Source organism: Calidris pugnax, unplaced genomic scaffold (assembly GCF_001431845.1).
Source record: "Calidris pugnax isolate Ruff unplaced genomic scaffold, ASM143184v1 scaffold294, whole genome shotgun sequence".
Lineage (NCBI taxonomy): Eukaryota > Metazoa > Chordata > Aves > Charadriiformes > Scolopacidae > Calidris > Calidris pugnax.
Window position 1 is genome coordinate 903226 of NW_015094505.1, and position 12333 is coordinate 915558.

General features: G+C 45.2%; 1 protein-coding gene across 8 annotated transcripts in view; it reads right to left on the minus strand.

The window, feature by feature from the left end:
• Positions 1–3071: 3071 nt before the first annotated feature.
• Positions 3072–12333, minus strand: part of MBNL3 (muscleblind-like splicing regulator 3) — a 64981-nt gene continuing 55719 nt past the window's right edge. For 3 of the 8 annotated variants that reach the window (XM_014963100.1, XM_014963102.1, XM_014963104.1), the window contains 3 exons: positions 11501–11595; positions 10000–10073; positions 3072–6809 (listed from right to left, as the gene is read on the minus strand). In XM_014963100.1, coding sequence (XP_014818586.1) covers positions 10017–10073; positions 11501–11595 — 152 coding nt within the window. In that variant the 3' untranslated portion in view covers positions 3072–6809; positions 10000–10016. The remainder of the gene's footprint in view (positions 6810–9999; positions 10074–11500; positions 11596–12333) is intronic. The other 5 variants (XM_014963103.1, XM_014963101.1, XR_001414213.1 and 2 more) reach the window with 3 other exon arrangements.

A 12333-nucleotide genomic window follows, 5' to 3' on the forward strand; every position in this document is an offset into this window, starting at 1 on the left:
TATTTATAAAAAAAAAAAAAAAAAAAAAGTGATCTGTTGTCAGGTGATATAATAAAGAGCGTGGGGAGTCTTGGTTCGTTTTCATGATTTGAATAAAAAATATAATTAAAACAAAGCTAATTAGAAAGAAAAAAATAAATCCCATAATCCAATCTAAGAATGGTCTTATCATCCCCTCATCTGCTAGGATACAAAAGCCATGGCAACAAAATCATTTGGCTTCCACCACTATCAAATAGCATCTGTGTACAGTAATAAAGAACTGGAACCTTGTAATTCGGTGTCAGGTAATTCTCTCTGTTGTGTGTTTGGAAAAATAACTTCATCTTATTTAATAGTTGTGTTATTTTTGCAAGTTTAAGTATCTCATTTGAGAGGCATGTAGAGTTATTTTTGATGATAGAGGATGTCAGTAAAGATCACTAGCAAAGATTTCAGCAGAGTTGTCGGGATCATGCTCACACCCCAAAGAAAAGAAATCAGACCCTCCACAATGCATTTCATAGTGCAAAATATTTTTTCTCTCATAATCCTAGAAATGAGAAAGAGCTTGATTACAAAAATGGGTTACGGCAAAGGGAAGCCTTCAGAACACAGTTGGCTAGAACTGCATGATTATTTCATCTTAAAATCTGGGTTATTGTAACACCCACTGCAAAGAGGCAACACCTGATCTTTTCTCCTCCCGTTTTGAAGACCCTGGGACCGCCTGATGCTGCGACCCCCACTCAGCAACCCCCCGGCTTAGACACACCCCGAGTGCACCGCTGGTTGGCTGGGCACTCGCTGCCAGCGCCAGGACCTGGACACCTCCACGATGCCATCGGCGGTGGCATCAGAGCAGGTCCCAGCTCTGGGACGGGCAGGGAAGGGAGATGGTGACACCGGGTACCACCACCCGCCAGTCCTGCTCTGGGACGCTCACCTGGTGGCTTGGGGCAAGACCAGCCTCGTGGCAAAACCAGCCACCTTCCTGAACCGAATCTGGGGCTTGGGTTTTGCAAAAAAACCCCAACCAACCAAAAAACCAACCCACTTGTTTTAATCAAAAAATAAATGGGTCAACACGGGCACTTGAGCTTCTCCAAAATCTGCCCTGGTGCTGCAGAACCCTGGTGCCACCACCACAGTGAGAGGGGACCCAGAGGCTCAGCAGGAAACTTTGCCTTTGGTGACAACTCAACGGGGCTCCTTAACCCCGGCCAGAGGCAGCACCAACCAGGGGGCTCTCCCAGATGGACCCCCGGGGGTGCCCTGCAGCCAAAAGAAACCACCCCCAGCCTTCTGCTGCTCATCACCCCCTGCCAGGCTGGCACCCAGCCCCAAAACGCTGGGGAAAATCATTAAAAAAATTTAAAAAAATCAGCAAGTGGTGATGTTGCACATCCCCTGGGGGACGTACAGCCCTCGCTGCGCTGCCGGTCACCTCTCCCTGCTGGAAATGGGATTAGGTGCTAAGAAAAATGAGTGTGTGTCCCACCACAGCCCCCACGGGGACACAACCCGGCAGAAGCGCGACCTGGGGTGCGTTTGAAAATGTAGGCCCATTAAAAAAGGGGAAAAAACCAACAAACCCTTCCCCCTCCCCCCCCCCCTCGTAATTGAAATCTTTGCTAGTGACCTTACTAATTAATTAAGCACTGTTTCCCATTTCTCTGTGCTGCAGGTTGGAGCTGACCTGGTATCAGTCTGCTGTATAAGAAGCTATGGCAAACTACAAAGCTTTTACAACAGCAAAGCAACATCATGCTTTCAGATAAGTTTTATAGCAAAAAACTCCTCCTTTTCAAAGCCTTAAGTAATACCTATCTCTTTTACAAACTTTTCCTGTATTATTACAGACTTTTTATATTCAAAATAAGTTCCAAGGATTTCTTTCGTGGACTATGTACATAAGTGCAAAAAAGGTGTGTCTCACACATTCGTACACTAACTGAATCAGTTTAACTGCAGCATATTTGTATCTTCAACACTGTTACGGGGTCATTCCACAATATTTTTATTATTATTTTTTTTTTTCCTTATTATGTACAGTTTTTGCTAATATAAATTAGTATTAAAATAGCTATATGCTTAATTATTTAGCCCTGATCGTTGAAAGGTGATGGCGCGAGCGCTCAATTTCGGGAGGAAAGAAGATCGCCAGGACCGAGAGGGATCCGTTCCGAATCCCCACCGGGAGCAGGGAGGTGGGGAATGAAAACCAAGAGCGGTCACCGCCTGGTGAACCCAGGCTGGCGCGTTTCCTTAAGTTGAAAATACTGTGGAATAACCCTTGCCACACAACAAATTTCTACAAGCTATAAAACCTGACTCTAAATCCATGTGTTGTAAACTTCTCGACTGAAAAAGTGACGTCAAAGACACAAATTCAGCGTTCACATGGGACTTTGGGATTTTAAAAATATTCAATCATATCTTTATCTGACAGTATCGAACTGTACCTTTAACAAGCTCATACTGTTACACATCACTTTTAATTTACATGTGAAAATCTCACAAATAATGTATACAAAGGTAGCCATGTTGTAGTTTTGTTGCCATAGCAACAACAACTTAATATAATTAGTTAACAATGAATCTATCATTGTAGGAGTTACATACAAAGTTAATTTTGTTCTTAAACTGTAAACTATACAAACTAGTTATGGACTGTATTCTATACCTTACCATGCTTCAGTGTTGGTTTAGAATATAACTAAATGGGCTGGATACGTGTATTAAAAATTTTAAACTTTCTCTAACTCTCCTTCAAAATTAAATTCATTAGTTACTAAAGATATCAAAAAAGCAATAATGAAAACCTTAAAAACTAATGGCAGAGAAATGGAAATATCTGACATGAGTTAATGCGTTGTAGCCTAGTAACAATGTGGTGTAGCTCTATTTACATTTGGATTAGGCTATCAACTATTTTTATTTTTTATTTTTTTTTGACGTTATTACAGTATTTAACATACAGTATATACTCTAAGGCCTTCAACAGGCACATGGTAAAATCAGGTCAATATCAAACTAAATCCATTCAACAGGAATGGGAAATTAGAATTTTTTTCCTCATAAATTTCACCTTTTTTTTTTTTTTCCTTTTTTTTTTTTTTTTTTTTTTCCTCAATTGTCATGTCTGTGAAATGTACAAGGGATAAACAAAACCAGGACTCCAGTTTCTCCATCACGGCGGACCCGCGCGTCCCGGAGCGACTCTACCAGCCCGGCCGGCAGCCCCCAGCGCCGCAGGAGAAGACATCTCACCCGACAGCTCCTGGGGCCACCTGCACCCACCAGCCACCAGCCCATCTCCACGGCCACCCGGAGCCCGGTGGCCCAGGAGGAGCCGGAGCGCGGTGCCCGCCGTGGGTGGGAGGTGGCAGAGGGGAGGAGAAGCGCCTGGGGGTGCCCCCGGGGCAGATAAAGCTCCACTAGAACATTGCGAGGCAAAAAATAACACAGTCAAAAAATCATCAGCTAGAAATCCCCAACTGAAAAAAAAAAACCAAACCAAAACAAACAACCAAAAACCACCACGGCTGATTGTGAAATCATGTTCCAAATTACTAGAAACACTGTATTTAACAAAAATAATCTTAATAGTTTTATGAATCCATTTTATTTTTAATCCCTCTTTTATTGTCTGGTTATGTTACAGTTTAGTAGTAGTACTTTTTATTGAAACTACTAACAACCTTTTCTCGTGAAAATGATCAATCTCAGCTTTCATTTTCCCTCTGCATGACCCGTTTTATCCAAGTTTCAGCATTTCTTGCATATTGTTTGCATAAGGCTGAGAGAAATGGACAAAGAGAAATAACTTTGGATAAATAAAAAATATAGGTTCACAGAAAGTGGGAAGCTTATAAAAATGTCACTAAAATTATATCGATTTAAACAAACTTACATACATCTCTTGTCAAATAAAGGATGATATTCATGCTTTTATGACATTTGTTTAGAGTCACTAACTAGCTCGGTGACTTTGTAATAGTCTATTTAGGAAATTTATAGTCTGGCGACTGTTTTTTTTTTCTTTTCTTTCTTGAACAAAGAAAATTAGAGCAAGTCATTGCACAACTAGTTTAAATAGTGCTACCTCAAAATGGCATTTTTGCCGAGATTGTTTTGAATTTGGTGAAGTTTAGTGCTTCAAGCTTTTCTTTCCTTAAACTCATTTACAAATTAACTCTAAATTTGCCAGCAATATAAAAACTGTTGTGGCACCTAATATAACTACCCTGAACATCCCTCATTGGACCTCTTTAATAAAAAATAATCCTTAAATCCTTTTTTTTTTTTTTCAGTGCTTTAAATGTGACATGAAAACAGCTGTGTTCTAGGTTTACATTCTATGCACATCTATGCCAGATGTTTAAGTCGATAAATAAAACAGGAGGTTACATCAAAGTGTCAAGATATACAAAAATCCATTTAGCACTGAAAAAAATTCCAACCTCCTTGAACTCATAAAGCCATACAAGCTTGAATGCATCCTTTCTGGCTTAAGAAGATCAGCTCTGTTCTTTGTTGAGGCACTGGCACAGGTTGTGCAAAACCCATTTTTGATACACAAATAATTTCAAACAGGAAGTACTCAAATCCACTTTTTCCACTAACAACGTTATGGTTTTTGGGAAACAGAAACTCAGTGGTGAAAAGAACAGGTATGTGGCCGCCGAGACAAACGAGAGTCTCTGATTTTGGGCAACGCTGCTGCGTGTGAGCACGGGGGGCTGGGGAACGTCTACGGACGCGACGGGCAAAACACGGGGTTCATAAAGGAGAGGGGGTTTATTTTGGGGGGGGATGGTTTTTCCCCTCTCTCAGGGTTTGGTTCAAAGCCTGATGGAATGAACGGAGAGATTCCTTCTGCCTCAAGGTCTTTTTGAGCTAGGGACTCCTCACAGGTTCTCACTAGGAAGGAGTCTCCATGGGCAGAGGGTCAGCACCCGCCCTGGGACAGGCTGGCTGTGCCCTAGATGTCCCTCCATCACTTGTGGTCCATGGACATACACGTCTAGCAAACAACCTGTGCTCACACTGGAGGGAGGACAGGGGGCAAGGAAAGACTCTAACCAAGGCCAAGGAACTTGGAAAAGAAAATGCAACTTGCTTGTCAAAATTTGGCACCCTACAGGACCACTGTGATCTCAGGGTGGCCAGTCCTCCAGACACCGGGAACTGGCCTCTCGCTTGGATTCAATAACAATATTCTCTTTCTTCTAGAACAGAGTTTATGGATTTACCGGAGCAAATCCATCTCTTCCACAACGCCAATGATACTGTAGAGCTATGAGAGGGATGAACGTGGCTATATCCTCAACCAAAATGCATTCTGCAGCCAGATTGTTCAGCAACGTAGCGTGACGACAGGCTGGGCTGTCCAGGGTGCAGGGGCTGGAAATCGTCTTATTGGTGCATATGAAAAGGAGGTATTGAGAACTAGCCCTTGTTGTGTGGCAAACATTGCTCTTGATCAAGTAGAAGGTGCCAAAATACATCCACTGACCTACCAGAGCTCCGTTAAGGTGAATGTTTATCTACGGCAGAAAGCTTACGTTGAGCCTTTTCCTGCTCTGCTGCTGCTGTGTTTGCTTTAAAGGGCCAGAAATCATGGGGCAAAATCACCCACTTAAGGAAAACGCTGATTAATAATCAGTGCACGCTGACAAAATTCCAAGAAGAGCCACGTTAAGATTTCAGGTGGAAATGTTTCAGCCTGGTTAGTGGAGACAAGCCCCCGGGCAGGGTACCACGGCCGTGGGTCTGCTCCAGCTAACGCCTGGCGTTGCCCTTGCCCAACTGAAGCTCTCTCACTTCACCACCTATTATTTTCACTTTTGTTTTCTTTTGGACTGCACCATGAGAACAGCAAGAGAGATTGTGCGCCATTTGCAGCTGAGAATGCACTTCAATGGACAAGAGAACTGCAGAAACCCCTCAGTGCCCATCACAGCCTGAGCAAATCCTTCCTGTCCCTCACTGAGCATGGCCTTTTGTGAGTTTTTTTTTGCCAAAAGTTTCCAGAATCAGCTCGTTGTATGGAAACAAATACCCTGAACTGGACTAAAATGATAGCTGTCCTCTCATATCCTTTCATATCACTTGTACTAAAAATTTGGAGACTCTGACTGAAGGCAAATTTTCAATGATAAAAGGAGCGTTTAACACCAGCTGACATTAACAGCAAAATCCAGCAAAGGGCAGAACATTCCTGTGTCGTGTTTTTCAAGCACATAATTCCTGTTTCCCACAATAACATTTTTAGTAAAAAAAAAAAAACAACAAACCAAAACCCCACAAAACCTACAGTATATGAAAACTTAAGACATAACAATAATGAAAAAATGGTATTGAGTATACTTGATAATGATGTACACTTTAAAACAAATCAATAGACTATGATGTAAACAAAACAGTAAGATAACACTTTAAAAACAAGACAAACATTTATCCATCGATAGTATACAGTAAACCAACAGTCCGCTGTGCAGACGCACTTCTCAGGATGGTAGTCATAAAATGATTAAGTGTGTTAAAGTAATGTGTTATAAAAGTCTATTATAATTTTCTACTTGTATATCTCATATAACAGAGCGCTGTTTGTTAATTGTTTCTATAGTGCTTTTTTTTTTTTTTTTTTGACATTCCCATTGATCAGTTTTTGGTTAACATGTAGGCTGCAACAGGCTTACTGTCGAGGTGGTAGGGAACGAGAGAGGGAAGAGGGGGTATATACAGAAAGGCCATGCGCAGCTTCCCACCAAGAAGTCCTGGTGCTCCATAATTTTACTGTTCAGAATTTCAACATGGTTCTGCTGCAGGGGAAAGAGAAAAACAAGAACAAAGAAAGAGGGAGAAGTTAGGGAGAGAAATATCTGTATTTTAATGAAAGTCATTCTAATAAGATACATCTGCATCCTCACTGTGTTGCCCAAGAGGTTGCCATTAGTATGTTGCGGAGAGAGAACATTTTATTCCCTTAATTTTCTGACGTAGGGTGAAATTGTTAATAACACACTTGGCATCCTCGTTCATCTGTACCTGGGGCTTCCCGTTCACACACGCTGACAAGACAAGTAGCCAAAGAGGGAGGTGGGTGAATAATAGCCTCTTTTTTTTGAGACAGGATGGTAGGTGGGGAGTGACCAAGGAGAGAGACAAAGAAATCCCTGACCCCTGTTCGCTCCCGTTTCCTTCAGAGCGAGCCACAGGAGGACACGGCAAAATCTGACCCTAAGGAGCCACAAGCCAAAGGTGACTCGGGCCCAGGGACAAAACACAGACACAGAAACCCTCTGCTCAGAGGACCCTCTCTGGGGGGCAAATCACCTCTCTTGGGATGTACCCGTGAAAATCCTCCCCTGAAGGACCCAAGACTTGTGTCTCTGGCTGAGTTGGCCAGCCAGGACCTCGCCAACCACGGAGGAAAAGAAACCCATCTGCCAGAGCAGTGAGTGTTTGAGCTTCCCAGCTCCTGCAGCCCGGGGAATTGCCCCTCAGCACCGCGCGGTGCCCACCAGGGACCTCCTCTGGCAAAGTGCTTGAGCACATGCACAACTTCACACACGGGCGGTAGCGTGAGATGACGTGTCCTCCAGAGACCGGTGGCCTCTAGTTTACGCAGGGACACAGCAGGTAACAGCTCAGGAACTGGAGTGCAACACACACGCTGCCATGTGGAAATGGTCACTGGTGGGTCTGGGAGTGCTGAGGACACTGGGGAATGTCGCCCTGTTCTACCAGCCTCTGAAGGTGGGTTGATGTCCTACAGCTGCGAGGTGTTAAGAGGACAAGTGGTGGAGCAGTGACTCCTGGAGGTGCTCACGCTGCCCTCACGTAATGTTGTACCCAGGCTCTCTCCGTGCCTGATCCCCAGCAAATCCCATCAAATTCAACACTCTGACCAACTTCTTCCAAGCAAAGGTTTTTCCCAATCCTTAGCAGCACGGCTGAAAACAGACAGCACCGTGCTCCCTACCTGCTGAAGAATCCCAAAGAAGTTCCTTGCCTAGTCTGAGATCACTCACTATTGATAGCGTGAGTTTAAGCACATATACACAAAAGTGAAAAGAATTCAGACAAAAAAAAAAAAAAGTTTCCTGAAATAAATGCTGAGAACAATCTCTACAGTGTGAGTTTAAGCACACATACACAAAAGTGAAAAGAATTCAGACGAAAAAAAAATAAATTCCTGAAATAAATGCTGAGAACAATCTCTAAGAGTTCAAGAACAAGGCTCTTCCCATGCAAATAGTCTCCCTATCAGGTGGAAGAGACTGTTTGCACGTGTTATGGAAATGGGTCAACACGTCAGGTGTCACCTCTGCCTGCTGTCTGGGAGAGCAGTACACCGTGTAACACACAACACCTCCTTAACGGGGACAGCTCGGTGTCACCACTAGACTGACAGGGGTCCAGGCCACCGTTACCGGGCCATTTCACTGAATTTCACTGAATTTTAGAGTTGGAAGGGACCATAGAGATCATCTAGTCCAACTCCCCTGCTGAAGCAGGATTGCCTAGAGCTAGAGCATTTATACATACAGGAGTTTGTTTAGGTCAGCAGAGATAAGGGCCACCACCAACACGAGTAACTGCTGTTGACTGCTAAAGACATAACTGAAGAATTGCTTGCCAAATTATTTTCCAGCATTTAAGTACCTGCCCACATGACCTAAGGAAGAAAAGGGTTGTGTAACTGTGTATGGCCTGCTATAGCATAACTAAATATGCTAACTAAATTATATTTTTATATATATATGCATGCTAACTAAATTAGCATAACTAAATGGCCTGCACTGGGAAAATCTAGCAACCTCTACTTCAATTGGCTGAACTTACTCTTTACTCTCTTAGGGTAAAAAAATAAGAGTGATTAACTGAAACCCTCAAGGGGTTTTGTCTTGTGAACATCAGCGAACACTGACAAATAAAAGCAATGGAAAAATGACACCGCTGCTAGGGCTGTGAAATAATACTCTGCAAGTCAAAGAAAAGGACAAGCACCTCCATCACTCCCACTCAGAGGAACCCAGGGCCCTAGGGAAGCCCAGGGTCTGCAGGTGGGGTGAAGGATACGTGGCTTGTGGCTCTCATCCCAGTCTCATCCTGGTACAAGGGCCTCTGGAGAACCCCGCCGTGGGCCAGGCCCCGCTGCAGCGGAGCAGCACGTCTCTGCTCGGACCAAGCCAGCCCCGCAGATGCACTGCAGCTGACCACCACCCAATCCTGCTTACCCCAGGAAAGGAAATACACCACTAACAGCAAAAGAGAAGCTACACCTTTCCAGCTGACTCATTCCCAGAGCAGTCTTTGCCATCAAGAGCACAAATCCCTGAGGCACCTGCCGGCAGCTGGGAGCCGTGCAGAGCAAGAGCAACCTGTAAACAGAGCCATCAAACGCAGGGGGAGACAAGAAGGGAGGCTGCAAACACCATAAAACAGATTTTTTTAGCCGCAAGGAGATATTACTTGTTGTAAGCACAGGGCTGGCCCGTATCTGTGCTGCAGAGGCTGAGGGAACTGGGCATGTCTAGTTTGGAGAAGAGGAGGCTGAGGGGAGACCTCATTGCCCTCTACAGCTCCCTGAAAGGAGGGTGGAGAGAGGTGGGGGTTGGCCTCTTCTCCCAAGGGAATCATGACAGGAGCAGAGGAAATGGTCTGAAGTTGGGGCAGGGGAGGTTTAGATTAGCTATTGGGAAGAATATCCTAGTGCCCGAGATTGTTGGGTCTGTCTGTGGGTGGGTGTGGGGTGTCTGTGTTTTCTTCTTTTTTTTTTTTTTTGTGTGTGTGGTTGGACTTGATGATCTCAAAGGTCCTTCCAACCATGAATATTCTGTGATTCTGTGATTTCAGTTGAGTCAGCAGAGTGTGAAGCCACTGGGGTCCCGCAGGCTCCGTCCCTCTGCCCGAGCCAGCCCCCACCCCAGCCTTTTTTGGGGGGTGCCGTGCCCTCGTATAAAGCCGTCCGTCCACCATAAAGAGAAATACCGAGAAGGAACTTACTGTTCTATCGGGAACTTCTACATCTGTGAAACAAACATGCTGCTACTCAGTTCATCTACTGATAACTGGGATATCTACAGCAAGAAAAAAAAAAAAAAAAAGAAAGAACACAACACATTAAAACATTGTCTTGAGATGGGGCTGCTCATTCTGTCTTCAGTTTCGGGTTAGTAAGTACATCAGTGGCTTATAAAAGGGGATCTGTTCCCAAGACATCTTTATTTTGCCACAAAGAGCAGCATCACTACTGATGCCTCACGGAGTACGTGTTGCTCGTACTGGGATTTCACCCCCACAGACTACCAGCGAGACAGAAACGCCCTGAAACTCTCTGGCTGAAACAGGACTCACACAGCAACGCTCGCCGCACAGGAATTTTGCCTTTCTTCCTATGACCGGTATGAGTATGAGTAAGACCTGCTCTACCTGAAAATAACAACAAAAGCACAGAAAAAAAAGACTAGCGATCCCTACTGCGAGCAGTAAAACACTGCCTAGGACTTAACGCAGGCAAAACTCGGACTGGAAGCCTCATGACCTCACACTAGAGAAAGACTAGAGGGAGCCCCCCCCAAGATGTTGCTGACATTCGGCACGGCTGACAGCCTCCCACAAAACCAAGTGACACACCACTTTCTTTGCAATAGCTCTAACCCTGAGAGAATGACAATTAAAAATGCTAAAAATTAGTACTGGGGTGGTGGTGGGGGAATAATAATAATAATAATAGTCATAATTTAAAAAAAAAAAAAAAAAAAGTGTTTGAAATGCCTCTGGTCTAACTGGGAGAAGTCGTGGCACACCGAATTACCAGGAAGCATCACTAAGACAGGTTGTGCATGTACAGTTGAGGACTGGTGCGGAAGCAGCCATCACAACTCGGTATCTTCAGAGGAAAGTTTTGGAGAGAATTATGGCTCGGCAGACATGCATGGAGTCCTGTACACTTATGGCAGTGCTACAACGGCACGGACTGCACATCCAGAGTCACTTCTGTAGGGATGGGTGACGTTACTGGTGGAAATAAACTTCACACTTCATAGGCTTGCTCCCGATTTTTTGGGGGGTTTGGTGGGTGGGGTTTTTTTGGGGGGTGGTGGTGGTTGTTTTTAGAGTCCAATCTTGCAGTGGGGGGAAGCTGCTTTGTTTTGTCTTCCACTTTCCAGCCAGGAGAGGACATGCCAAAATACCATGGGGAAAGATGCTTGGGGTGGGATTTCTGCTTGAGACCGAAAGCAGAAGCGCTGCGGATCTTGAGAGCAGGGTGGGGAGTTTGACAGCCTTGTTTTTTCAGGACGTGGTGGTGGGGGGTGGTGGTGTTTTGGGAGAAGCACTTGCACCCCTGCCAATCGCCCATCCCTACGCTCCGGCCGGGCTGGCCGCCCATCCCTCACCGATCCCCGGACACACGCACACACACGCTCGGCCCCACGCCGGATCCGGCCCTCGCCCGGTCCTCGAGATCTGAACACGTGAAAGAAAGCCATTGAAAGGGCCAAACCTGATTGGCGGTAGCTGTTGCAGCGAAGGGGACGCTGGTGGCAGGAGTTGTTGCTGCAGACACAGTGGTGGGCGTAGCACCGTGCATCATGGGCACTTTCGGAAGGGAACCATGGAAGCGACATACGGGAGGGTGGAGCGTATATTATTTTGTTTTTTTGATTTTTTTTTTTTGTATTTTTTGTATTTTTTTTTTTAAATGTAACCATGGCAACATGTGGTGGATTTGGGGGCGTGGCAGGAATCACAGCAACAAGCCATGTGACATCGTCATGAAGGACACATCGGGGTGCAGCATGCAATCACAGTGCAAAGCAAGACAGCGTTGGGAAAAAAAATAAACAAGAGAGAAGGGGAAAAGCCAATTACAATTATAATTAAGGAAAAAACCAAAACATTCTCAACACTTAGTACATTTATAAGCAGAACAATGATGTATTAGACTCCGAGGGCCAAATTTCCAAAGGGGGGAGAGGGCGGGTGTGCTAGCAAAAGCCCACGTCAGCTCGCACCCATGGGGAGTTAGACACAGCCAGTGCACGTTCCTTTGGGTGGGGACATTTTGGCAAGCGCACCCTCCCGCCCCACCTGGGGAAGCTTGTCCCCTTCCCACCCCATCCCCGCCAGCAACCAGAGGTACATGATGCACTTCGCAGCGGCTGCCGCAGCCCTTTCACCGGGTTTTCTTGCCTCTCTCTAGCGGGGACGATGTCTCGGGGGGGGACAGAGCTGGAGGCATGGCAAACAAGCGGCTGGCAGTCCGAGCTCTCTCCATACAAACTCAGCGTGCTTCCTTTCCACCCTAATTCTATAGAAGAATTGGCAAAAATTCCC